General features: G+C 46.9%; 1 protein-coding gene across 1 annotated transcript in view; it reads left to right on the forward strand.

Moving 5' to 3' along the window:
• Positions 1 to 25232, forward strand: part of ARR3 (arrestin 3) — a 90954-nt gene extending 65722 nt beyond the window's left edge. Inside the window, exons 14-16 of the mRNA XM_077307992.1 lie at positions 12662 to 12685; positions 13468 to 13520; positions 25009 to 25232. Of these exons, the coding sequence (XP_077164107.1) occupies positions 12662 to 12685; positions 13468 to 13520; positions 25009 to 25214 (283 nt within the window). The 3' untranslated portion in view covers positions 25215 to 25232. The remainder of the gene's footprint in view (positions 1 to 12661; positions 12686 to 13467; positions 13521 to 25008) is intronic.
• Positions 25233 to 26901: the final 1669 nt, after the last annotated feature.

Below are 26901 nucleotides of genomic sequence, written 5' to 3' on the forward strand. Positions count from 1 at the left end.
AGTCTCAAGAGCTCCCGCCAGAACTTGGCAACGAACTGGGGGCCCCGATCCGTGAGCACGCGCCCCGGGATCCCATGTAGGCGTATTATGTGGGTCACAAACATCGAGGCCAATTTGGCCGCCGAGGGCAGGCCAGCACAAGGGACAAAATGGGCTTGCTTGGAAAATGCATCCACTACTACCCAAATGACGGTTTTCCCTTGGCTGGGAGGTAAGTCCGTGATAAAATCCATGGTGACATCGGTCCACGGGCGGGAGGGGGTGGGCTGGGGCTGCAATAATCCCTTTTTCTTCCCACCGGCAGGTTTGGAGACGATGCACGTGGGGCATCCTTGCACGTATTTTTCCACATCACCACGCAAAGTTGGCCACCAATAATGTCTCCTGACCAGGTGCAGAGTTTTCACAAACCCAAAATGTCCAGCGGTTTTTGCATCGTGGCAGAGTTTCAAAACGTCTCCGCGCGCTCCCCCCAGGACATAGAGCCGCTCCCCCTTGAAAAACAGACCCCCCTTTTCAGTCAGGTCGGGGCGGAGGGAGTTGAATTCAGAGTCTTGTAACACCTCCTTCTGAACCCACCCACCCGGGATTGACGTTCCCTGCTTAGTGTGGCTGCGCGTCACCGCGGCCATTCCCAGTTGGGCGGGGGTAAAAACAGTATCCACCAATGGGTCACGCTTGCTATTGTACTGGGGCAAGCGCGAAAGAGCGTCCGCCAAAAAGTTCATTTTGCCTGGCAGGTGCTTGAGAGAGAAGTTGAACCTAGAGAAAAACTCCGCCCACCTCATTTGCTTCGCGGAGAGCGAGCGGGGCTGCTTGAGCGCCTGCAGATTTTTATGGTCTGTCCACACTACGAAGGGTACTGCGGACCCTTCCAACCAATGTCTCCAGGTGGATAAGGCTAGTTTAACTGCGGCCGCCTCTTTCTCCCAAATCGCCCTGTTTCTTTCAGCCCCGGAAAATTTCTTTGACAAATAGGCCAGCGGGTGCAATTTCCCATCCTCCCCCTCTTGTAGGATCACGGCCCCCATTGCTACGTCTGAAGAATCTACTTGCACGGTGAATTGCCTGGTGGGGTCGGCTTGGGCTAGCACCGGTTCAGAGGTAAACAACACTTTCAGGTTCTCAAAAGCGTCCTGACACTGGGGGGTCCACTGGAGTGGGGCTTGCCGACTTTCCCCCCTGTTTTGTCTTTAACAAGTCAGTGAGAGGCAGTGCCACCTTGGCGAAACTGGGGATGAATGTTCTATAAAAGTTTGCAAATCCTAAGAAACTTTGCAACTGCCTCCTCGTGCGGGGAGGTTCCCAAGCCAACAAATCCCGCACTTTGCCTGGGTCCATCTCAATCCCTGCTTGGGAGACCCGGAAACCCAGAAACTCCACCGCACCTCGGTGAAACTCACACTTTGAAAGTTTAGCAAACAACTGATGCTTCCGCAGGCGGCGGAGCACCTCGCGGACCAACTCAGCATGCTTGCCCACATCCTCAGAATACACCAAAATATCATCAATGTACACCAACACCCCCTGATACAATAAATCATGCATAATTTCATTTATCATGTTCATGAACACGCCCGGAGCGCCGGCGAGGCCGAACGGCATGACGGTGTATTCAAACTGGCCCAAGGGGGTGTTAAAAGCAGTCAAATATTCATGCCCCTTTTTTATCCGGACCCGGTAGTAGGCTTCCCTCAAGTCAAGTTTTGTAAAAATCCGTGCCTTCCCCAAGTGACCAAGCAAGTCTTTGATTAACGGCAACGGGTAGGCATTACATGTAGAAACAGCATTCAGCCCTCGGTAGTCCGTGCAGAGGCGTAGTGACCCGTCTTTTTTTTTTCACGAACAAAACCGGGGCCGCCAGGGGTGAAGTAGCAGGTCTGATGAACCCCCGGGCTAAGTTTTTGTCCAAAAATTCCCTGAGTTCTGCCATCTCCCTTGGGCTCATTGAGTAAAGTTTGGCTTTTGGGAGGGGCTCCCCTTTCTTTAACTCGATGGCACAGTCAGTTTTACGGTAAGGGGGAAGCTGGTTGCACTCAGCCTCCGCAAACACATCTGCAAAGTCTCGATACTCCGGAGGGAGAGTCACTTCCCCCATGGACCCCACCGCAGCCACAACCCGATCGTTTAGGGGGGGTTGGGGCCGAGCGTGCTGCTTGCAACCGGGAGAGGAAAACTCCACTGTTCCCTCTTTCCATTTTACCGTAGGGTCATGCTCCCTCAACCAATCCAGCCCCAGGACACATGGGAATGCCGAGTGGGGTGCTACGAGGGGTTGAATCTGCTCCCAATGTTTCTTTACGTCCAAGTCCATCGGGCGCGTCTTTACGGTGGCTTCCCCCCCGGGAGCGCACTTCCCATCCAGCTGGGTGATCGGTAGGGGCTCACCCAAAGGTACCTTGCCCACCCCCAGAGTCTCGGCCAGTGCTGGGCTTACTAAAGTTTGGGTGCACCCTGAGTCCACAATGCAGCGGACCCCCACCTTCTTCCCGGATTTGGGATTGGAGAGGGTTGCGGGTAGGAGTATCAGGGGGGAATCACTCACCACGCGTTTGCCCCTGTCGGAGGCCTGCTGGCGGGGCGCCTTTACAGCAGACCGTCTTCGTTTCCCGACTGCTCCTCCGCTTGATCTTTGCCATCTTGGCCACTGCCCTCCTCCGAGTCTTCCACAGTGGTTGCTGCGCCGGCCGGTACCAGCAGAGACTTGGCACTTTTCTTCGGGACGGCTTTCTTGGCGGGTGAAGCTTTCGGCGGAGTGCTGCCCGTTGCTTTTGCACCGGCCACTGCCTTCGAGGGGCATTGCGCGAGGAAGTGACCAGCCTGGCCACAACCCAAGCACAGCCCCTTCTCCATGCGCCGGGTGCGCTCGGTCGGCTCCAACTTCGCTTTCGGCTTGGTTTTAACTGGCGTAGAGGTTTTTGCTCCTGCCTTCCCTGCCAGCCCTTGGAACACCGCGGCCCTTTCCAGATGATTCTCCATCTCCCCAGCCAGCTGGACCCATCCAGCCACAGTGAGGGGGTCGTCCAAAAGGAGGCACTTGCTGGACAAGTCCCCGGAGAGACCCCCCACGAACGCGAGCACACGTTGGGGCTCGGTCCAGTCCGGCACCGATGAGGAAAGCTCTTTGAATTCCCTGGCATATTCGGCCACCGACAGTTTCCCTTGCTTCAGGGCCTTGAGCTTCTTCTCCGCTGTCTCCCTTTCGAACGGTTCCACGTACATCTGGCGCATGGATCTCAGGAAGTGATTGTAATTGCGGATGGCCCTTGGGTTGTAACGGTACAAGTCCATGAACCATTTTGCTGCCTTTCCTTCCAGGGCCTCCCCTACGAAGCGCACGCGCTCGGCATCATTATGAAAAGTGAACCCCATGTCCATCATGTAGGCCTGGAGGTGCACCAGAAACGAAGGAAAAGTTGTGGGATCCCCCGAAAATTTAGCCTTGAATTTGTAGGTGCTCCGCATTTCCACTCCCCGGAGGTGGGGAGGCAGTCTTCCCTGGCCCCAATCCGCCGGGGCCGGGATTCTCGCACCACGGCCGATGCCTCGACCCACATCTGCCTCCGCTCTCGCCTCCGCTGCGGCCCGCGCCGCCTCCGCGGCTCGCGCTGCTGCTGCCGCTGACTCTCGCGCCGCCGCTGCCGCTGCCGCCGCCTCCGCTCCCACAACGTTCGCTGCTGCCGCCGCCGCTCCGTCCGCTGATCCAGCGCCTTCCGCCGCCCCGGCTCCTTCCGCCGCACCCGCGCCTCCTGCGCCCTCGCGACCACCGTCTTCGGCCTCCCTTTGTGCTCTTGCCAAAGCTGCCGCCTCGGCCTCCGCTGCCGCCTGCATCGCTGCCTGCATCGCCGCCTCCTCGCGTTCCCGCAGGGTGGGCAGACCTCCCGATCTCCGGCCACTAGGCTCGCGTGCACCGCCGTGCACCTCCCGCAGCAGGCGTTGTGTCTCGCGTTGCTCCTCCGGATCCAGCCGACCCGAGAGGTCCTGTAGCCAATTGGTCACCCTGTCCAATTTGTACTGCAGGTCCTGCGTCTCACCGGCGGGCTCCAGCCCGTAGCTAGGCATTCCTAGTTGATCCGGCCACTGCTCATCCCCTGTTGGGCGGTCATACTTCGATAAACGCCTGCGCTCGGTGATGTGCCTTTCCAAAAAATCGGCAGGCCCAGGAGTCGCTCCCTCCACGGCCCTGAGCATGCCCGAGTTGTACGGGCCCACACCGGCCCCGTCGCCCTGGGAGAGGTCCCAATCCAGACCCTCTCCTTGCTCTGTAAAAGTGTTTCCTTCGCCCTGCATGTTGGCAGGTGAAAGGAGTTGTGAGATTTGACTTAATGTCAAACGTACAGGAAACTCACAACAGGCTTCTTAATAAAAGAAAGCTTTATTGAAAAGTACTATACGCAAGGGACTGAAAAGTCAAATCTGACCAGAGTTCAGATTTGCCCCAGCTTATCAATACATTTCTCCCGCCCAAAGCTTGACAGTTCCCAAGGGAGGGGGGAGCAAGAGAAAAGACATATGTGTAAAGAAAACAGGATTTCATTCTCACAACCTTGAAGAGGTGACAACACTCCCAAGAGCCCACAACAAGATAAGGTTAACATAACAACACTATTCACTTTTATAGCTAACAAAACTACAGGGCCTGGGGCAAGCAGGCGCCAAACAATATAAAGCAATATAACTGACATGGAGGAACTCAAGCTAATTTATGACAGAGATTCTACAATCCTGACACCACAGAAACCCAAAGGCAAAAAACTTTTGAAAAGAGGAGAGAGAGAGAGGGAGAGAGAGAGGGGGGGGGGGAAATAGAGAAAAATAGAAAAGCAGAAGAAAAAAACCCCTAAAACAAACTATTGCTGTCTTGTCCAGCGCAGAGTCCACAGCCAGGTCCAGAAGTCCACCCAGGAGAGGAGGCAGGCAGGCAGGGCAGGCAGGCTGCTCAACCAAGCAGGAGCTTAGGAGCAGCACACAGCCAGCCAGCCAGCCAGAGCTCAAAGTGAGCTCCAGCAAGCAGCCCCTTGCTTTAAGTAGCCTCCTCCCGGGCAGGCTACAAAGCAAGGGGATTTAAAAATAAAAAGTCTTCTGTGAGTGGCCAGAATGCCTGAGCTGAAAAGCTACAGGCATTCTGATTGGCCACTCACTCCCCCTCCCCCCGCCGCCATTTTAGGCGGCAAAAAAATACTGTTTAAAAAAAAAAAGGCAGACAGCAGAGAGGCTTCAGGCAACGGCTGCCTGAAGTCTCCGACTCATGCCGAATCGATTCGGGCCGAATCGATTCGGCAGGCCCGAATCGCCGAATCCCGGCGATTCGGACCGCTAGGGGGAGCCAGAGGTCTGAATCGGACCGTTTCTGGCTCGGAAACGCCCGAATCGGCCTTGATTCGGCCGATTCGGGCGTTTCCGAATCCGAATCGCCCATCCTTACCTGGGAGCAGTTAATGATATTGCCATGAAGAGATGGGGGGTGTATATGGGGAAGGCCCATCAGTCTGTTATGGTATAGCATGCCAAAGATGCGCTGGTATCAGCCAAAGGCTTGGCAGAAGAGCTGCATTTTACTGGCCCTGAAAAACTCAGAGGGTTTGGCCAGGGCCCTGATTTTGTTAGGGAGCTTGTTCCACCAAGCCAGGGCCAGAACTGAAAAGGCCCTGGTCCTGGTCAAAGCCAGACGCATCTCTTTGGGGCCAAGGATCACCCAAAGATCCTTGGGCGGTATACTCAGATACACTGGACCCAGAACGTGGATGGCTGATATTCAACTGGGAGCCAATGCAGCTGCCAAAAGATCAGTGTCATATGGGTGCTCCAAGGCGTTTGTGTAAGGACGTGGGCAGCTGCATTTTGGACCAGTTTCTGGAGCAGGGATAAGGGGAGGCCCATGTAGAGCAAGTTACAGTCATCTAGGTGACCATTGTATGGATCAGAATAACCAGGTGGTCGAAGGGCACTAGTAGCTTAGCTTGGTGAAGTTGATAGGATGCCAGCTGAGCTACTCTCATGACCTGAGTCTCCATTGATAGGGAGGCATCGAGTGTCTCCTCCCAAACTCCTGACCAATTTGGCAGCTGAAAGCTGTACACTGTCCAGGGTAGGAAGACATGCATCCTGATCTGGCCCTGTCTCATCCAGCCAGAAGACCTTCATCTTTGAGGGACTATGCTTCAGGTAACTTCTGTGGAATCATTCCACCATGGCCTCCAGGCATCTGGGCAAAGCCTAGCCATCCATCCATCAAGAGGTAAATCTGAATCATCCACATAATGATGACATCAAGTCCAAAACCTCACAACAGCTGGGTGAGGGGATGCATAAAGATGTTAAACAGCATTGGAGAGATGATTGCACCTTGCAGCAAACCACACTGGGGTTGGCATAGGTGTGATTGACTCTCTCCAATGGCCAGGATGCCAGCCCTTGCTACTACTTTGCCTGCCTGGCATATGTGTTCTTCCTCTCTTTTCCCTGACATTGCCTCATCTACATGGCTGTGCAGATGCCCTGAACCATCTCACCTTCATTCCAGTAGTTCCCACAGTGCTTTTGCCACCACTGCATTTGCTTGGCCAGCCAAAATGAATAGAAACAGAGATAGGGACTCCTCTATCAGCTGCAAGTTTCACTTTGGGCACCACAAAGGGCCGCAATACCACTATACATTCTGGTTCATGGTCAGATCTTGGCTACACAGCACAGATATAGATGCCCATTCTGCAGAGACGGTATTACTTGTTAAGGCTGGCCAGGAAACATGCGCATGCTGTCATGGATTGTCATGGAGTGCCCTATAAGCACTTTGGTGGTGGAGGAAGGGCTCCCCAAATACTGATGCCATCTTCCGAGAGTGAGTCCAACTGTTGCTGGGAAAATGGGATCAAGGTCTTGTCTGGCATGTGACAGTGTAGATACAAACAGGTTGGAGACCCCTGGCCCATGTGAGGTTTGCCTACCCCTGGCCCCTGCCTGGTGGAATGAGCTGAGGGCCCTGACAGAACCTATTCAGTTCCACAGGGCCTGCAAGATGGAGCTCTTCCACCAGACATTTGGTTGAGGCCAGGACTGAAAAGATCCAGCCTCCTTCAGGACCTTCAGGCTGGCTGCCAAGGCTGGCCTCTCACTCACTCCCACTACTCCATGAAAGCTCCTTAGTTCTCAACCCTGTTAAAGGTGACTTGCAGGAAGCTCAATTTACTGATGCTAACCCATTTGGTGAAGACGCCCCTGCTGGTGAGCCTGAAGCCTCACAGCATCTGGAAAAATCTTGTTATCGCAGGGGAGGGTCCTGGCATGTTCAGTCTGTTGAGTGTCACCCATGGGCAGACCATGGTAACTCCAGCTGCCCAAGCCCCTCTACAGGCTTTGTCAGGGGGAGGGGGGGAGCTTCAGTGAGGAACTTTTGGGACCCAGCCTTACTTAGCAAAAAAAAATATATGTCATATTAGGGGACCATTGAAAGTTCCCCTCAAAAGCCTGAAGTAGCTCATTAGGATGCCTACGAGTCTGTTTTTTCCTGGCCATATAAGAGGGTTTGTTTACAGTCTTGGCTACTGAAAAAGTTTTGAAAATGAATTAAATCTGAAAGTTGTTATGGCTTGACTTCAAGAACTGAAGAGTTTTGGAAGTGGTTGTTTCTTACTACTTTATTGATGGTTACATACAGTATATTATCAGTAGCACTATTACACAGCTGTTTCTGTATTTGTGCAATTGTTTACCTATGTTGCTTTATATTTGTTGCTGGTAAGCTTGTGACTGTGACACCACTGACCCACCCAGGGAGTCTTGTGACTTGATAGGGAGCAAAGGGGTACCTGGGGATGGGAGCCTCGACCGGGTCCCAAGGTATGTGTGGACTGCATGCCACACTAGGGATGTGCACTCCGGTATGATAGACCCGAATATATATCTGAAAAATACTGAATGTTTTTCAGATATATTTGGATCTATCCCCAGGATCTTTCTTATGCCAATGGCTGGCCCCTGAAAAATCCCAGAAATATTAAGGGTTAACCAGGAATACAGGGAGCTGGCATTTGCAGACCTCCACAACCGCTTTTTTCCCTTCCCTTCACTCCCCTTCCTTATGTTTCTGTATTTCCTGAGACTTGGTATTGGTTTGCTAGGCTACTTCAGGTTTAAAAAGTCATTCATTTCTGAAGTTGGTTTGTGTCTCGTTCACAGGGGGTTGTTTGGTATATTCTTGATTTTACATAGTTTCAGAGTCTCACATTTTACCTAGTTGAAGATGCTTGAGTTTTAAATCATTTCAAGTTCTTTATATTACTTTGGCTTATAATAGACTTCAATGGCCTTCCAATGGGAGGGAGAGTCTCAGGTTTTACATTTTTGCTTCCTTTCCCCCCTTCATATGAACCTCGAAATCTGGGAATTATTTAAAGGCCAGGCACCAACAGAGCCCCTTCCCCCAAACTAAACCAGGATCACCAACGATTTTGGGCTCCAGTACATCTGCATGCCCTATCCCACAACATATCTCCTGCTAACATTCCTAGTCATGTGGCTCTGTATGACTGGCTCTGGTCAAGGCCACATGGAAATTCACAAGCCCCTTAACCAACTCTTGGCCCTTTGGAGAGAATGGACTAGTGGATAGAATGGATCAAAGAAGTGATGGTGTTCCACCCCTTCCATGCTCTCTAGTATGGAATTCCCTCCATGCTCCAGTATGGAATCAGCGGACTCTCTTAGCCTTACCATGACAATGTTATTAATCTATTTCCCCTGTCAGTGCAGTTGCTAGGGATCCAGTGGCATCTCTGAGATCCCTAACACATAGAATCATAGAATCATAGAATAATAGAGTTGGAAGGTACCTCATGGGTCATCTAGTCCAACCCCCTGCACTATGCAGGATACTCACAACCCTATCGATCATCCACTGTAACCTACCACCTCCTTGAGCCTTCATAGAATCAGCCTCTCCATCAGATGGCTATCCAGCCTCTGTTTAAAAATTTCCAAAGATGGAGAACCCACCACTTGACCTAACTGTCAGGAACTTCTTCTTGATGTTTAGACAGAATTTCTTTTGAATAAATGTCATCCCATTGGTTGTGGTCCGTCCCTCTGGGGCAAGAGAGAACAACTCTGCTCTATCATCTATATGGCACCCTTTTAAATACTTGATGGTTATCAGATTCCCTCTCAGTTGTCTCCTCTCCAGACTAAACAGACCAAGCTCCCCCAACCTTTCTTCATACATCTTGGTCTCCAAACCCCTCACCATCTTTGTTGCCCTCCTCTGGACACGCTCCAGTTTGTCTACATCTCTCTTCAACTGGGGTGCCCAAAACTGAACACAGGACTCCAAGTGAGGCTGAACCAGAGCAAAGTTTTGGATTTTAGTAAAGCTTTTGACAAGGTTCCCCATGATGTTCTGATGGATAAGTTGAAGGACTGCAATCTGGATTTTCAGATAGTTAGGCGGATAGGGAATTGGTTAGAGAACCGCACTCAAAGAGTTGTTGTCAATGGTGTTTCATCAGACTGGAGAGAGGTGAGTAGCGGGGTACCTCAGGGCTCGGTGCTCGGCCCGGTACTTTTTAACATATTTATTAATGATCTAGATGAGGGGGTGGAGGGACTACTCATCAAGTTTGCAGATGACACCAAATTGGGAGGACTGGCAAATACTCCGGAAGATAGAGACAGAGTTCAACGCGATCTGAACACAATGGAAAAATGGGCAAATGAGAACAAGATGCAATTTAATAAAGATAAGTGTAAAGTTCTGCATCTGGGTCAGAAAAATGAAAAGCATGCCTACTGGATGGCGGATACGCTTCTAGGTAGCACTGTGGGGTTTTTCGCACGCCTTCAAAATCGCACAATGGTTGCCAATTGAAAACGCTACTGATTTGCCGTTATGCACAACGTCGTTGACAATCTGCCACACACCTGAAACCGATCTGCAAAAAGCGCTTCCTTGTAGCGCTTTCAGGGAAATCCCCAAAAGTGGATTCACCCTCCGGAAAGCGATACACTCCTGCAACCAATCTGCAACACTAGCGAAAAAGACCTGTGCGTTAACATTGTTGCGGTTTCTACAAAGTCCCTCCGCCTGGCTCTCTCTGATCTTCCGGCGAAGCGATCGCCATTTTTTTTTCTCCGAGCGAGCGGGGATAAACGCACCAGCGAGCCTCTTTCTGTTTAGAGGCTTCCCCGGCTTCAGTCCCTCCCCAGAGTCACTAAGCACAAACAACACTTTGGACACAAACAATAGAGAATCCCGTTTGCTGATGTATTTTCCCTTTATTTTTTACACGAAAATCGGGCCCGTGAGAGGGGGGGGGATTTTTTTTTTCACTCGGAGGGAGCGTGGCAACGATCAAACGACAGCTCAAACACACCGGGCAGCTGGATGGGTCTCTCCGTTGCAACGAATCAACACAGATTCATTGCAATGGGTGTTTTTTTTTTTTTAACTTTCTTAAAGGGAAAGGGGCTGTTTGGGAGCATGCTAACGGCTGCCCATTGGCTGCTTGACGGCCAGGGGTGGGACGAGCTTGGCAAGAGCGCTTCCTTTCTAGCGATTTTTGCCGAGACCGGAAGCCTGTGGGAAACGCTACAAAACGTAACTGGATTCCACTACAAAGGCAGGTATGCATAATGACGAATTCAACTATTTTAAATGGCGATTTTTCATTCAGCAACCAATTTGCTACAAAGATCCTGGTGCGAAAAGCCCCTGTGTGTGAACGAGACCTTGGGGTACTTGTGTATTGTAAACTAAACATGAGCAGGCAGTGTGATGCAGCGGTAAAAAAGGCAAATGCCATTTTGGGCTGTATCAACAGAGGCATCACATCAAAATCACAAGATGTCATAGTCCCATTGTATACGGCACTGGTCAGACCACACCTGGAGTACTGTGTGCAGTTCTGGAGGCCTCGCTTCAAGAAGGACGTGGATAAAATTGAAAGGGTACAGAGGAGAGCGACGAAGATGATCTGGGGCCAAGGGACCAAGCCCTATGAAGATAGGTTGAGGGACTTGGGAATGTTCAGCCTGGAGAAAAGGAGGTTGAGAGGGGACATGATAGCCCTCTTTAAGTATTTGAAAGGTTGTCACTTGGAGGAGGGCAGGATGCTGTTTCTGCTGGCTGCAGAGGAGAGGACACGCAGTAATGGGTTTAAACTTCAAGTACAACGATATAGGCTAGATATCAGGAAAAAGTTTTTCACAGTCAAAGTAGTTCAGCAGTGGAATAGGCTGCCTAAGGAGGTGGTGAGCTCCCCCTCACTGGAAGTCTTCAAGCAAAGGTTGGATACACACTTTTCTTGGATGCTTTAGGATGCTTAGGGCTAATCCTGCGTTGAGCAGGGGGTTGGACTAGATGGCCTGTATGGCCCCTTCCAACTCTATGATTCTATGATTCTATGATTCTAAAGTACAGTGGTACCATCACCTCCCATGATCTGGACACGATACTCCGTTTGATACAGCCCCAAGTCCCATTTGCCTTTTTAGCCACCAAGTCACACTGCTGACTCATGTTCAATGCTTTAGGATGCTTTGCGCTGATCCTGTGTTGAGCAGGGGTTTGGACTAGATGGCCTGTATGGCCCCTTCCAATTCTATGATTCTATGATTCTATGTATGGTCTACTAAGTCGCCTAGATCCTTTTTGCACATGCTACTGCCAAGACAAGTCTCCCCCTTCCTATATTGGTGTATGTGGTTTTCCTACCTAAATGCAGAACTTTACATTTGTCCCTATTGAACTTCATTTTATGCCGTTTAGCCCACTTCTCGAGCCTATCAAAATCATCCTGCATTCTGTTTCTGTCTTTGATTGTGTTTGCTACCCCTCCCAGTTTAGTATCATCTGCAAACACTTGACAATTGTTCTGAGCTTTCAGTGGAACTTAATGGCATTCCTTAAGAAAGCTATGGCAAATCTAGACAGCATCCTAAAGAGCAGAGACATCACCTTGCCAACAAAAGTGCATCTAGTCAAGGCTATGGTTTTCCCAGTTGCAATGTATGGCTGTGAAAGTTGGACCATAAGGAAGGCCGAGCGTCAAAGAATTGAGGCTTTTGAACTCTGGTGCTGGAGAAGACTCTTGTGAGTCCCTTGGACTGCAAGGCGAACAAACCGGTCAGTCCTACAGGAGATCAGCCCTGACTGCTCCTTAGAAGGCCAGATCCTGAGGATGAAACTCAAATACTTTGGCCACCTCATGAGAAGGAAGGACTCCCTGGAGAAGAGCCTAATGCTGGGAGCGATTGAGGGCAAAATAGGAAGGGGACGACAGAGAACGAGGTGGCTGGATGGAGTCACTGAAGCAGTTGGTGCAAACTTAAATGGACTCCGGGGAATGGTAGAGGACAGGAGGGCCTGGAGGATCATTGTCCATGCGGTTGCGATGGGTCGGACACGACTTCACAACTAACAACAACAACAGGATAGCAACTGATGTTGCTGCCATACTGCGGGCAGTTGACTGTTGTTATTGCTGCCAGTCCCAGGAGTGGGTTCCCCATACTGAGTGCTTCCTACACTAGCTGTTTTGTCTGTAGCTGTGAACATGGCCAAACAAGACTCCTGTCTATTTAATATTGATACTATTATGTGAGAAAGAATAGAGGATCTTTCTTTCTACCATGTTCCAATATGAGTGTTTTTGCTTTTATTCTCCAGCATCCTGGGAGATCTCACTTCAAGGTAATGATTGTTTGATGTCTGTTATATACTAAATGGGAAGCTGCAAAGTCGCAGCCATTAATTTTATGTATTATATATATTTATTGAAATATGTATGTGTTAAATCACTGGCTAACATATTGCACTCTGCATGATATATTTCTAGCAGTTTCCAATATGCAGTGTAACAATTAAAAGCATAACAAAGTTTGAGTCCAGGGGCATCATTAAGACCACTGGACTCAAACTTTGTTCTGCTGCTTCAGATCAACATGGCTATACACCTGAATTAAAAACATAAACATTGACGTACAATTGAACAACATGAAAAATGATCTGAAAAAGCCCAAGCAAACTAAAAAACCCTCTAGTACCAGAAGGAATTTGATTAAGCAAAGGGGTTCTGAAAAAGGTATCACACAACCACATTGTAACATTTTAATTGTATAATACACGGGATTTCAGTTGCCAGAAGTTATCAACACTCTGTGTATGTATGCTTAACATCTGATTTCTATGCATGTGAAAGGACCACTGTACATTTTGATTGAACCCTTCGATGTGACAATACTGAGCTTTTGTCAGCATTTACTTTTACATTATATTACCCATGTCCTAACTATTGGTGGGTTTCTGGAAGTTATGCATTTATGATCCTGCCATCTTCATACTTCCTTTGGAGTCAATTCTATTGAATTTATAAGAGATACTTTGAATAGGCAATAGGCTCAGGGAGAGAATTAGAGGTTTTCATATACCACATGCAATCTACCTTCTCACCTGTCTATTCTTCTTCCTTTCAGTGACATTGGTGTGGAACTACCCCTTGTTCTGATGCACCCCAAACCCATAGACAGTGAGTCAATTTATACTCTCCCTGATCCTGTCACACTCACCCAAATTGTTTGGGGGATGGGGGGTGTTTGATGTTTTTAGAAATATTATAATTGGATCTTCTTGGAATTTTAATGTGTATTTAAATCTGATGATAGCTGCCATGAGCTCACTGGTCCAAGAGCAGCAACATACAAATGCAATAAATAAAAAGATCTTAAAAACCTACATAATATATGTATATATAAAATATATATCAAATATATTTTAAAACCTGTTATAACCAAATAAGAATCCATAATTTGACAATTAAAACTTGGATCTCTGGCAGAGGGAATCTGAAACTTCTGGTTTTCTACCCATTCCATTTCCTATCAATGCAACCCCACCCCCACCCCACACACTGTTTGCTGGCAAAAATGGCCCAGGAGAGAAACCAGAAGCTTCTACCACCACCACCGCCGCCGCCGCCAGCTGCTGTGCCTCTAGGACTTTATTTTAGCTATGTCTAATTCCCCTTTTAGTAGCTTTTCAGGTCTTTTCTCACACTCATTTATTCTCTGTGTTACCTTGGAAATTGGAACGAATTCCCACCATCCCCCTGTCAAGCCTGGTGGAGGCAAGACTATCCAACTTTTCTGAGGTCATCTTTGGAATTCTGACACAGGGTGGAGGGCACAACCACAAAAATGGCTGTCATGGAAGGGGGAACCACATGCACACATATGCATGCAGAGGTCAAAAGGAGTAATTTTAAAATGAGAAAGGAAAGAAACAATACTGTGGTGGCAGCTGCTGCCCAAATTACATTATCTTAATCTGAACAGACATTCAGTTCTCCAGTGACCAATCAGAAGCCCTGTTGGGCTAGAGCCACACCCACTTTCTGAAACAGGTGCTAGGTTCCCAGAAAGGTGTCATCAGGCACTATGGCCCCACTGGAACTGAAGATGACCAGTTTAGAAGATATCTATTACTGAACAGGATTTAGTGCTCTGGAAGTAACTTTACATGTTTGACCAGACTCTCTGCCATTCCTCCTCTGCCTTCTTTTGATGCTTGCATGACTGGATTTACAGTTACACCAAGGTAAAAACAAACTCTCAACATATTATTTGGAAGTTGTTCAATGGATGTGGAAAAACAACTTTTATCCTCATATTCGCGTATTAATTTTCCCTCCAGATTTAAATAGGGGGAATCTGAAGCACTCTGGACAGTTTTGTAAAAATGGAATCCATTCTCTAATTTTAATTCACACAACATTATGGAGCATAGGCATAGTCTCAGAATGAATTTTAACAACATAATAAATTTGGTAATTTCCTGTTTGACACAATTGTCTTCAATAATCATTGATCAGTCTTAAATTTTTATTTTTTTAAATCTGCCTCACAAAATCAAATCTGTTGTTGTTGTTGTTGTTGATGATGATGATGATGATGATGATGATGATGATGATGATTTTTATTTCCCACCACTCCCGGAACCAGCTTGTGGCCGGTTAGGGCCAGGGCTTCAAATCCTTGCTGAACTTTGATTTCTTGTGAATATTGTTTTAGGTGTGATTTTGAAGTGAGATGCCCCCTCCTAGGGTCACAGGGGTGCAGGAGATTATTGCCTGGTTCCCTACTGCTCATCAGGGAAAGGGAAAATGACTCCCTGTGTTTTCCCCTCATGATATTTGCTGTGCTACTACACAGCAACTTCAGTTGAGCACAGGCTCACCGAAGCATTAAATGTGTTTTCTATTCCCAAATCTGCTTTTACTTCCAGAGTTTAGCCATTATATACATGAAACAGCAATACAAGAAAAGCCTCTGATGAAGTGCAGTGTACTTTCCTTTTCATTTCCATATATGGAATTAGGAGGTAGTAATTTTTTTTTATTCCAGGCAGTTTTTACCTTGCTCCTCCCTCTGATGTGCAGGGCTGGTGGTTAGAGTGTCAGACTAGGCCCAGGAATTACCTGGTTCAGGTCCCTTGCTTGACCATGGAAGGCTACCCAGCGTCCCTTTGCCGATCAGATTCCCCCAGTCTAATCTAACAAGGTGGTGTTGTGAAAAGAGTGATTCAAAAAGCTACTTTGACTCTTCAAGTAGACCGTTTATGCACTGGAGGTTTCATGCCGGGCTGCAGGCTGGAGTTTTACTTGTGGCAGGTTGCCCCACCTCTTCCTGCACCCACATGGAGGAGCATTTGGCCTGGTGCACCTCATCCACCCCCGATCTGTGCTCCTGACAGGGGGGTGGGGCAGTGAAGGTCCCAGTGCATAAACGGTCATAGAGAAAAGCAGAATATAAATAAAAATAAGCGTTCTCTTTCTTTATTATGTCATTCCCTTTGCTGCCATTACTAAACCTTGCCCACTAAGTCTCCTTTCCAAAGTTTGCCCCAGTACATGTCATGTATTAACAAGGCAACAAGACCAACCCTTGCAATGTATAAATGAATAAGATATCATTCTGCCCATAGTTAGAATGCCTGACTGCACCACTGTATCCCCACATCTATGTGATCAGGGAACAGTACATTCATACTGAATGTTCTTTTTATAAAAATACCCCTTTTAACCCCAGAAATATACTGGTGATTCTTATGGTTTGTAGAATATTCCACTTTTCCTCAAAGACAAGGACATTTAATTGAGAAGTAAAAGTCAGTTTTGACTGAAAGTTCACACTTGATAAATCTTTTAGAATAAAACACCCACATAACTAGGGCCAGGATCTTAGATGAAAGATTTGTTTTGGTGCCTTATTATGTCCTGAAAATGATAGAAATAACATATGAAAATTACAATAGTAATCTATATAAACCCATAAGAAGCATAAGAACCCAGTTTGGCAACCAGTAAATGCCCATATTTTACATCAAATACTTTCCATTACACCTCTCTTATAGAACAAGGTCCTCAATTTTAAGCCTCTTCTAGGGCTTATGTAATTGTGTCATGGCTATCAAAGGGAGAGGTGAACATCACTAGACTTTTGGTTTTCCTGATGGTAGAAGGAGGTAGCAGATGTTACTTCAATGGCTTTTGGTGGCTGGTTGCTGAACACATATATTTGTAACAAACACTAGATGTTTGGATGGGATGCAAAGCAAAGATTTGGAGCAGGGAAAGGATCGGCAAGCACATCTCCATTTTGTAGTTTGCTCTAAAAAGAAGCAAACAGATATGTTCTGTGCACGAGAGACCTCAAGATGGCGCCATAGGGAAAGCTGGACTTCAGTTCAGCTCTTAAGCCATGCCGAGGGTCAGGTGCTTATGCACCTGGCTGACCTGAACAGATACGCAAATCTGTTCACCGGTCGCCCCAGGAACCGGGAACGGTGACCTGAGGGTCCTACAGATCCGTAGGGAGAAGCAAGACCTCCTTGGATTAATAGCGGCTTGAGCTCAAGGTCAAGATGGCGTCTTTGTCGCAAACAACTTTACAAGCTTGAAACGACCAGCCGACCTCACATTCTTCCCAGACCATCATTTACCAGATCGATAGGAGCAGAAGTTGACAGAAGCTGGAACCTACAACAGTAAGAATTGAAAGCTTTCTGGCTTTTCTCTCTCTCCTCTCACAAGCTCTTCCCTCCCCCTCCCTCAACCAATTTACAAGCGAATTCCTTCTTTCCCCGAGTGAGAGACTCCCAGCTAATTACACCCATTAACTAAACAAAGAGAGTGCTTTGAAGATTTATGGGTGAACGTTCAGTGGGAGAATCTGACTTGATACGGAGATCGACAAACTGATAATTTGGGATCGCTCGTGCTCCCGCGAGACCTCACGAGACTTTCTGTTTATAGTTTGTGACTGCCTAGAACTATGGAAGAATTATCAAAGGCACAGCTTTTCCATTTGTTATGCAAAGGAAACTCAGAGATACTGAAAGCAATCAATAAGCTGGAAAAGGAAATTCGTGGGACTAAGGGGGAGTTTTTGGATAGAGCCCAAGATCCGGAGAGACCAGCTGATGACGCAGCTCAGCCAACAGTAAATCAAGTGAAACTTCAGGAGGGAGAGAGTGCCAGAGATGTAAAAACCCAAAGTATCTTTAAAGAACCCGGGAAAACAGATTCATGGAAGGAAAGTACCAAAAACCTGGAAGTCTATTCAGAGCAGGAAATGACTTGGATCAGCAAAATAAAAAGAGTCTATTCAAAAGCGACAGCAACTAGGAAGCTATCAGGAGATATTTCTGTGCGACCAGAGGAAGAGATCCAGATTGACAAAGGTTTCAGAGCCCCCTCAAAGGCGATTACAAGCAAGAATCAAGCAAGAGATTTCTCTGGCCCTGACAGAAGGACAATCAGAAACACTCTACTATGGAAAAAAATACAATTTCATTTTCTGCGACCACCTGAAAGATGAGCTGAACAATGGAGTATTCTCCTGGCTTCTTGTGAGAAAAAAAAAAAAAAAAAAGCAGTAGCAATCTTTAGGACAGGTCCAATATATGAAGGGAACTGACTTTATATTACTTAAGACAGTAATAGAATATATCCTTATAATAGATTATACCTTCCTATGTATCAACTACTACTTTGTTAAGAAAGATGGTAATAACTCCTAGATCAGGATTAATATGCGATGGGAATTGAATATGTATGTTAATATGTATGCCAAAAGAGGATGACAAACCATATTTTATAGGTATTAACAAGATAACAGCAGTAATTCTTGGGTTAGGGCCAACTTATGAAGGAGATTGACCTAATATCATTTAAGATAATAACAGAATGTATTCCTATAACAGATCTCATATGTATTAACAATCACTTGGCTAAGAAATATGGTAAAAACTTCTAGACTAGGAATAATATGTGATGAGAACTAAATACCTATGTTAAAAGAGATGGCAAACCATATCAACTGGTCGTTTTCTCCTTACAACTTCTCTGTAAATGCTTTATATAATAATAAACAATAAAATTATTATAAAAAAAAAAAAAAAAAAAAAAAAAAAGATATGTTCTGTGCACTTTTCTGCACACTGTGCTCAGGCCCCTACATGGTCAATGCAATATGTGTTATTGGTGACACATCTGTTGATTCATGGTCTATGCTAAATACCTGAAACACAACTAAATAACCTACTCTGATTTCTTCTTTTATACCTCATTCTGTTTCTTGGTTTCCTTTTCTGTTTTTCTCTTGGAAGAAGGTAACTATTTTTCATTGTTTTCTTTCATCAATTTCTCTGGACTTTTTCTTTTCAGTAACACTGGGACAATTATGGTTTTATTTATTTATTTATATTTATACCCTCTTTTCTACATCTCAAGAGGTTCACCATTAAAGTGAATGAATACGCTCAGTTTCCAGGCTGCCCTGCAGGGCATTAATTAACAGTAGAGGCTTAATATTTCCATAAATTGTGGAGAAATGGGAGTAAAAAATTGAAGTTTTTTCCCATCTCCTCTTGAAATATGCAGATTTCTGTCTACAGAGTGCAACGTTCTAGCCTTTCCACTGAGTCACAGATATAACAGAGCTCTTTATACTCCTTCCAGCTGCAAGTGAATAGGATGAAGACATAGATATTAGTATTTAGGAGGATCTGTTTGCATAACTGGTTACTTACTTGACTACATATTTTATTTATTTATTTATTTATTTATTTATTTATTTATTTAAAATTATTATGCTTCCTGTGTGTAACTCTGCCACACAAAAAATTAATAACACATACTAGGGTTGTGCAGGGACCGATTTGGACCGCTTCGGATTCAAATCGGCCGATTCAGACCAATTCAGATTCGAATCGATTTGGGGCCAATGTAAGTCAATGGAGGCCATTGACTTGCATTGGAAAGCCTCCCAAATCGTTTCGGACAGCTCCAAAACTATTTGGGGCCAATGCAAGTCAATGGAGCCATTGACTTGCATTGGAAATCCTTCCCCCGCCTTCCCCGGAGGCTGGGGGGGAGGGGTGTAAGTTGCACCCCCTCAACATTCTTGGGGAGCTCACGGAGCATCTGGGATGTAATGGTGGATGGATATGAACTGTTCAGAAAAAACAGAATAGATCGAAGAGGTGGAGGAGTGGCACTGTATGTGAGGAAAGGGCTTACCTGTCAGGAAATTCTAGTGAAGGAGAGCATATCTACAGTGGAACGCATCTGGGTGAAAATAAGCAAGGGGAAAACAAACAGTGTAGTGGTTGGTGTCTGCTACCGACCACCTGACCAATGAGAGGATGTGGATGCAGCACTTTGTGAGCAGCTTGAGAAAATATCCAAGCGGCAGGACCTTGTCATCATGGGTGACTTCAATTTCCCAGATGTGTGCTGGGAAACAAACTCTGCGAAGTGTCCTCAGTCATGCAACATTCTGACCTGCCTGGCTGACAATTTCATTTATCAAATGGTAGATGAAACCACAAGAGGTTCAGCCATACTGGACTTAATACTGACCAACAGGCAAGAGTTGATGGATGAGGTGAAGGAGGTGGGGACCCTAGGGGGAAGTGACCATGTCCTCATAGAATTCCTTTTGAGATGGGGAGCCAAGGAAGCTTGTAGCCAGACGCGGATGTTGGATTTTCGTAGGGCAAACTTTAATAAACTCAGAGACATGATGAGTGTCATACCATGGACAAGAATGCTGGAAGGGAAGGGAGCATGTGAAGGGTGGGCGCTACTCAAACAAGAGCTATTGCATGCTCAATCAATGACTGTCCCAGAAAGACGAAAACACTGCAGGAGCTCTAAGAAGCCTATTTGGATGAACAGAGAACTTCAAGGGGAACTAAGAAAGAAAAGGAAAATGTTCAAGAAATGGAGGGAAGGACAGAGCTCTAAAGAAGAGTACCTACAGGTTACTAGGCACTGTAGAGCAATCATCAAAAAGGCCAAAGCTGAGAGTGAGCTAAGATTGGCCAGGGAAGCCCATTGTAACAAGAAAAGATGTTTTAGTTATGTGAGGAGCAAACGTAAAGTAAAGGAGGCAATAGGCCAACTGTTGGGTGCAGATGGACAAACTCTAACAAAGGATGCCGAGAAAGGAGAAAGGCTTAGTGCCTATTTTACATCTGTTTTTTCCCACAGGGCAAAGTGTTTAGGCACATCTAGAGATGGCCGTAGCCAAAGGATAGTGTCTGGGTGGCAGGTTAACATGGATAGAGAGGTTGTCGAGAGGCATTTAGCTGCACTGGATGAGTTCAAATCCCCTGGTCCAGATGAAATGCACCCGAGAGTACTCAAAAAACTTTCCAGAGAACTTGCACAGCCCTTGTCTATCATCTTCGGAACCTCTTTAAGGACTGGAGATGTCCCGGAGGACTGGAAGAGAGCAAACGTTATTCCGATCTTCAAAAAAGGGAGGAAGGATGACCCGGGAAACTACAGACCAGTGAGTTTGACCTCTGTTGTGGGGAAGATAATGGAGCAGATATTAAAGGGAGCGATCTGCAAACATCTGGAGGACAATTTGGTAATCCAAGGAAGTCAGCATGGATTTGTCTCCAACAGGTCCTGCCAGACCAACCTAGTTTCCTTTTTTGACCAAGTAACAGGTTTGCTAGATCGGGGAAATTCGGTTGATGTCATTTACTTGGATTTTAGTAAAGCTTTTGACAAGGTTCCCCATGATGTTCTGATGAATAAGTTGAAGGACTGCAATCTGGATTTTCAGATATTTAGGTGGATAGGGTATTGGTTAGAGAAACGCACTCAAAGAGTTCTTTTCAATGGTTTGTAAACTAAACATGGATTGTAAACTAAACATGAGCAGGCAGTGTGATGCAGCGGTAAAAAAGGCAAATTTTGGGCTGTATCAACAGAGGCATCACATCAAAATCACAAGATGTCATAGTCCCATTGTATACGGCACTACTCAGACCACACCTGTAGTACTGTGTGCAGTTCTGAGGCCTCACTTCAAGAAGGGCGTAGATAAAATTGAAAGGGTACAGAGGAGAGCGACGAAGATGATCTGGGGCCAAGGGACCAAGCCCTATGACGATAGGCTGAGGGACTTGGGAATGTTTAGCCTGGAGAAAAGGAGGTTGAGAGGGGACATGATAGCCCTCTTTAAGTATTTTAAAGGTTGTCACTTGGAGGAAGGCAGGATGCTGTTTCTGTTGGCTGCAGAGGAGAGGACACGTAGTAATGGGTTTAAACTTCAAGTACAACGATATAGGCTAGATATCAGGAAAAAAATTTTCACAGTCAGAGTAGTTCAGCAGTGGAATAGGCTGCCTAAGGAGGTGGTGAGCTCCCCCTCACTGGCAGTCTTCAAGCAAAGGTTGGATACACACTTTTCTTGGATGCTTTAGGATGCTAAGGCTAATCCTGCGTTGAGCAGGGGGTTGGACTAGATGGCCTGTATGGCCCCTTCCAACTCTATGATTCTATGATTCCCTGAGTCCCCTGCAAGTTTCAAGAAGATTGGACCAAGGGGTCCAATCCTAGGGGCTCCCAAAGAGGGTGCCCCATCAGCTCCATTGGATAGAATGGAGTGTCAGGTTCTTTAGTTTGAACATGTTTCCCCATAGACTTCTATGTGGAATGTTCTTTGGGGGCTGTAGGGGAGGGGGTGTAAGTCGGGGGTGTAAACATCTTGGGGAGCTCAGGGAGGGTCTTCCCTCAGTCCCCCACAAGTTTCAGGCAGATTGCATTTGCCTTTTTTACCGCTGCATCACACTGCCTGTTCATGTTTAATTTACAATCCACAAGTACTCCAAGGTCTCGTTCACACACAGTGTTACCTAGAAGCGTATCCCCCATCCAGTAGGCATGCTTTTCATTTTTCTGATCCAGATGCAGAACTTTACACTTATCTTTATTAAATTGCATCTTGTTCTCATCTGCCCATTTTTCCATTGTGTTCAGATCTCGTTGAACTCTATCTTCTGGAGTATTTGCCAGTCCTCCCAATTTGGTGTCATCTGCAAACTTGATGAGTAGTCCCTCCACCCCCTCATCTAGATCATTAATAAATATGTTAAAAAGTACCGGACTGAGCACCGAGCCGTGAGGTACCCCGCTACACACCTTCCTCCAGTCTGATGAAACACCATTGACAACAACTCTTTGAGTGTGGTTCTCTAACCTAGTGGTTCCCAACCACCGGGCTGCAGCCTGGTGCCGGGCCGTAAAGGCCCTGGAACTGGGTTGCGGCTCCCTCTTCCCGCCCCCTCCCCCCCGCAGTAAGAAACTTCCCAGGCCGCAAGCTTGCGGCCCGGCAAGCTTCTTTGAATGTGGGAGGGGAGAAAGGGAAGCAGGGCCGCGCATGCACCATTCACGGCCGAACCGTGGCGCCATGCACAGCCGAAAATGCATGGACGGCATGAGCAACCGGGCAATCGCCCTCCCTGCTGCAGCCGATCCCCAGCCTGAAAAAGGTTGGGGACCACTGCTCTAACCAATTCCCTATCCACCTAACTATCTAAAAATCCAGATTGCAGTCCATCGGAACATCATGGGGAACCTTATCAAAAGCTTTACTAAAATCCAAGTAAATGACATCAACCAAATTTCCACGATCCAGCAAACCTGTTACTTGGTCAAAAAAGGAAACCAGGTTGGTCTGACAGGACCTGTTGGAGACAAATCCATGCTGACTTCCTTGGATTACCAAATTGTCCTCCAGATGTTTGCAAATCGCTCCCTTTAATATCTGCTCCATTATCTTCCCCACAACAGAGGTCAAACTCACTGGTCTGTAGTTTCCTAGGTCATCCTTCCTCCCTTTTTTGAAGATCATTCCTTAGAGAGGTCCCGAAGATGATGGACAAGGGTTCTGCAAGTTCTCCAGAAAGTTCTTTGAGCACTCTCGGGTGCATTTCATCCAGTCCAGGGGATTTGAACTCATTCAGTGCAGCTAAATGCCTCTCAACAACCTCTCTGTCCATGTCAACCTGCCACTCAGACACTATCCCTTGGCTACTGCCATCTCTAAATGTGCCTAAACCCTTTGACCTGTGGGAAAAAACAGATGTAAAATAGGCACTAAGCCTTTCTGCCTTCTCTGCATCTTCCATTACAGTTTGTCCATCTGCACAGTGGGCCTGTTGCCTCCTTTACTTTACATTTGCTCCTCACATAACTGAAAAATCTTTTCTTGTTACAATGGGCTTCCCTGGCCAATCTTAACTCACTCTCAGCTTTGTCCTTTCTGATGATTGATCTACAGTGCCTAGTAACCTGTAGGTACTCTTCTTTAGAGCTCTGTCCTTCCCTCCATTTCCTGAACATTTCCCTTTTCTTTCTGAGTTCCTCTTGGAGTTTTCTGTTCATCCAAACAGGCTTCTTAGAGCTCCTGCAGTGTTTTCGTCTTTCTGGGATAGATGGGCCTTGTTCCTAGTCATATTTATTCTGTGATTGCCTGCTTGGAGTAGCAGATTTGCCCATAGTGCAGCTAGTATGGCTCCTGCAGGAGGAATCCAGACTGCCATCTAAGTGGTATGAAGGGACACCCTCCTTAGGTGGGTGTCTACTGACCTTCTATGGCTGTCCCCTCTGCATTTCTGCCATGGTTGTGAGCAGTGATCCGGTACAGTGCACCCCTTGAGTAGGAGTGCAAGTGGTTGTTCATTCAGGAACCAATGTGTCCTACACATACTATTCATCTGAGGGACCTGGAGCAGCAGAGGCATGGTCTGGTGGAGGAGTTGCCTTCAATGGCCACCATAGGCATCTATCAACCATGTTATGATTTTTAAGGCACCAGTTCTGAGGAGCATTTCCCCCACTTCTGGGGGGTATGCACCAGTTCCAGACTGCAGCAGCTTTGGGAACTAACTCCCATGACAGCCCCTCCCCCCAGCCCATGCTGACACGTGGGGTTACTCTGGTCTGGTGGCTCACCAATTGGTGGCAGTGGAGGGGATGTGCTAGTGTCTGGCACTTGTTTGGCACTGCCAGGGCACTAAGCTGGCCAGTCTGAGTTATTCCAGTGTCATCCCAGCGGTACTCAGGCATAGCAACCAGTTGGCTACCTAGGTGCTTTCACCTCTCTCTGCAGGATTATGTTCTTTATGGCCTAAATATGTAAATAAATTATATAAAAAAATAGTAACATTAAATGAACCCCCTTTATCAATCATCTCTTCATATAAATATTTTATTAAGTTATAAAAAGTAATAAAGAACACCCAAATTTTATCCAGAAAACTGCTTTAATTTTGTTTGCCATTTTGAACATTAAAAACATCACTACTGGAAACAGTTTACTTTGACTTCTTATTCTCAAACGATTGGCACAAGGACCACGGTTAAAAGGTATAGAGTAATGGTATGTTCATATATACAGACTGCTCGTCATGTATCCTACGTGTTCTTAACCTTTGCAGACTTCAGATTTTGTGTGCCAAAAAAAATCCTACCCAAGGAAAACTAGCATGCGTAGGCCTTTTCCTATATTTTTCCTGCAGTATAGAGTACTATGAGTCCCGCATTGTAACCAGGAATTATGAACTTTTGTTTCTTCGAAATATTTTGTGATGTGCTGATGGGTGAGCATGAATTTTCCTACCTGATATCTTATCTTTTAAAAAATTATTTCCAGTGAGGAGGATATTGTTATTGAGGAATTTGCTCGCCAGAAAATCAAAGGAGAGCCAGATGATGATGAAGAGAAGGAAGAAGAAGACAAAGAAGAAAGCTAATTTGCTGCCCTCCTTGATCCTTCAGCAGTCTGCTATACCCAGAATTCTGAAGGCAAAGATCTCTGGGAACATTTCCTTGTATATTCTCTATCCATGTTTTTTTTAAAAAGCTTCAAAACATCAATTCCAGTAATGAAGACACAAAGTTATGTAATAGTGCTATATTTATATTTATATTGTTTCAAGTGTTTCTTCCAGTTTTAGTTCTTAATTGGTGGTATGATTGGCTATTTTTGCACAGCAAAACAAATATGCTCTGGAGCAGGGGTTATCAACCCCCGGTCGGCGGCCCGGTGCCGGGCCGTAAACGCCACGGTACCGGGCTGCCGGCAGCCACGCCTGCCTCCCCCCGTCCGCAGCAAGAAGGAAGGGAAGAGGCAGGCACAGCCGCCGGCACACCGGCGATGCAAACGCGCATGTGCACAGTTGCCGTGCATGTGCGTTAGCACCACCTGGTGGCGAAGCACCCGATCCGTTGGCTCTCCCCTCACCCCGGAGGCAGTCCCTGACTGGAGAAAGGTTGGGGACCGCTACTCTGGAGCATCTGGCCCCGTTCCCATACCTTACCCCTGCTACCTTCTTCCTTAATTATTTTGCATAGAATGCTATTAACTTTAAGTCTGCTATTCCTCCAAGGATAATACATGCATTTTCGTCCCACATCTTATCCTCAAAATAAAACCATGAGACAATTAGGCTGAAAATGATAGTTTCATGGATGAAAGGAGATTAATTGCTGCATGCCGCTTCACAACTAGGGGTGTGTAATTTTTGTAAATTGGTATTTTTCAGGGTGAGGCTATACCCTCCCATGGTATTTCTGTAAAATCCTAGATCTCAATACTGATATGGTATTGGTATCCAGTTTTTGTTTGTTTGTTTTTGATTATTTGTTGTTGTTTTTTGAAATCCCCCAATTTTTCAGATCCAATAGACCCAGGAAGAAAAATACCTGTTTAAAAAGCTAGACTAATCCTGGGGTTGACTTGGCTTCCCCTGCAGCATTGTTTAAACCAGCGGTCCGCTCTGCCGCGGCTGCCGCGGACTGCTGCTCCGGAGTGGGGGGAGAGGGTGGCCCGGGGGCCCACGCACGCGCGGCAACCCCAGCGCAAACATGCACGCGCGTGCACGGCAGTCCGCGCGTGCACGTTTGCGCCGCCGCCATGCCGGCGGCCGCAGCTCTCCCTCCCGGCCCCTCCAGGCCGCCAGCAAATCGGCCGCCAAAGCGGCCAATTAGCTTGCAGCTCGGCAAGCTTCTCTTCCCCCCCCCTCCCAAAACAAGAAGCTTGCCGGGCCGTGAGCTAATCGGGCGCTTTGGCGGCCGATTTGCTCGCGGCCTGGCGAGCTTCTCGCTTCGAGGGGGAGGCCATGGCCTTCGCGGCCCATGGGTTGGGGACCAGTGGTTTAAACTACACTGCAGGAAAAATTGGCCCCAGGATCTGCATGCTGCAAGGAGGTATCTCCCTACTGCACACATACCTGGCTGGGATGGCTTAAACCATGCTGCAAGAGAGGCTGGTCTCAGTAACTATAATGCTACAGCTAGTAGATTGCTTCGTATGGCACAGCAGCTTCTGGGGACGGCTTCTCCTGCAACTCAGTTTAAACTAGGCTACATGAGAAGCCAGCCCCAGTAGGAAAAATCTACTCCCCTCAGCACAGCTGGTTGTCAGTGTGTCTTCTGCAGTCCCTTTCAACTTTAAAGAGACTGCAATAGAAGTCAGGAAAACAGCTGAGAGGTGGGAGCAATCTGGATTTTCTTAGAGGGTTGGTGTTTTTTGGTTGCTCAATGA

Source organism: Paroedura picta, chromosome 13 (assembly GCF_049243985.1).
Source record: "Paroedura picta isolate Pp20150507F chromosome 13, Ppicta_v3.0, whole genome shotgun sequence".
In the NCBI taxonomy this organism is placed as follows: domain Eukaryota; kingdom Metazoa; phylum Chordata; class Lepidosauria; order Squamata; family Gekkonidae; genus Paroedura; species Paroedura picta.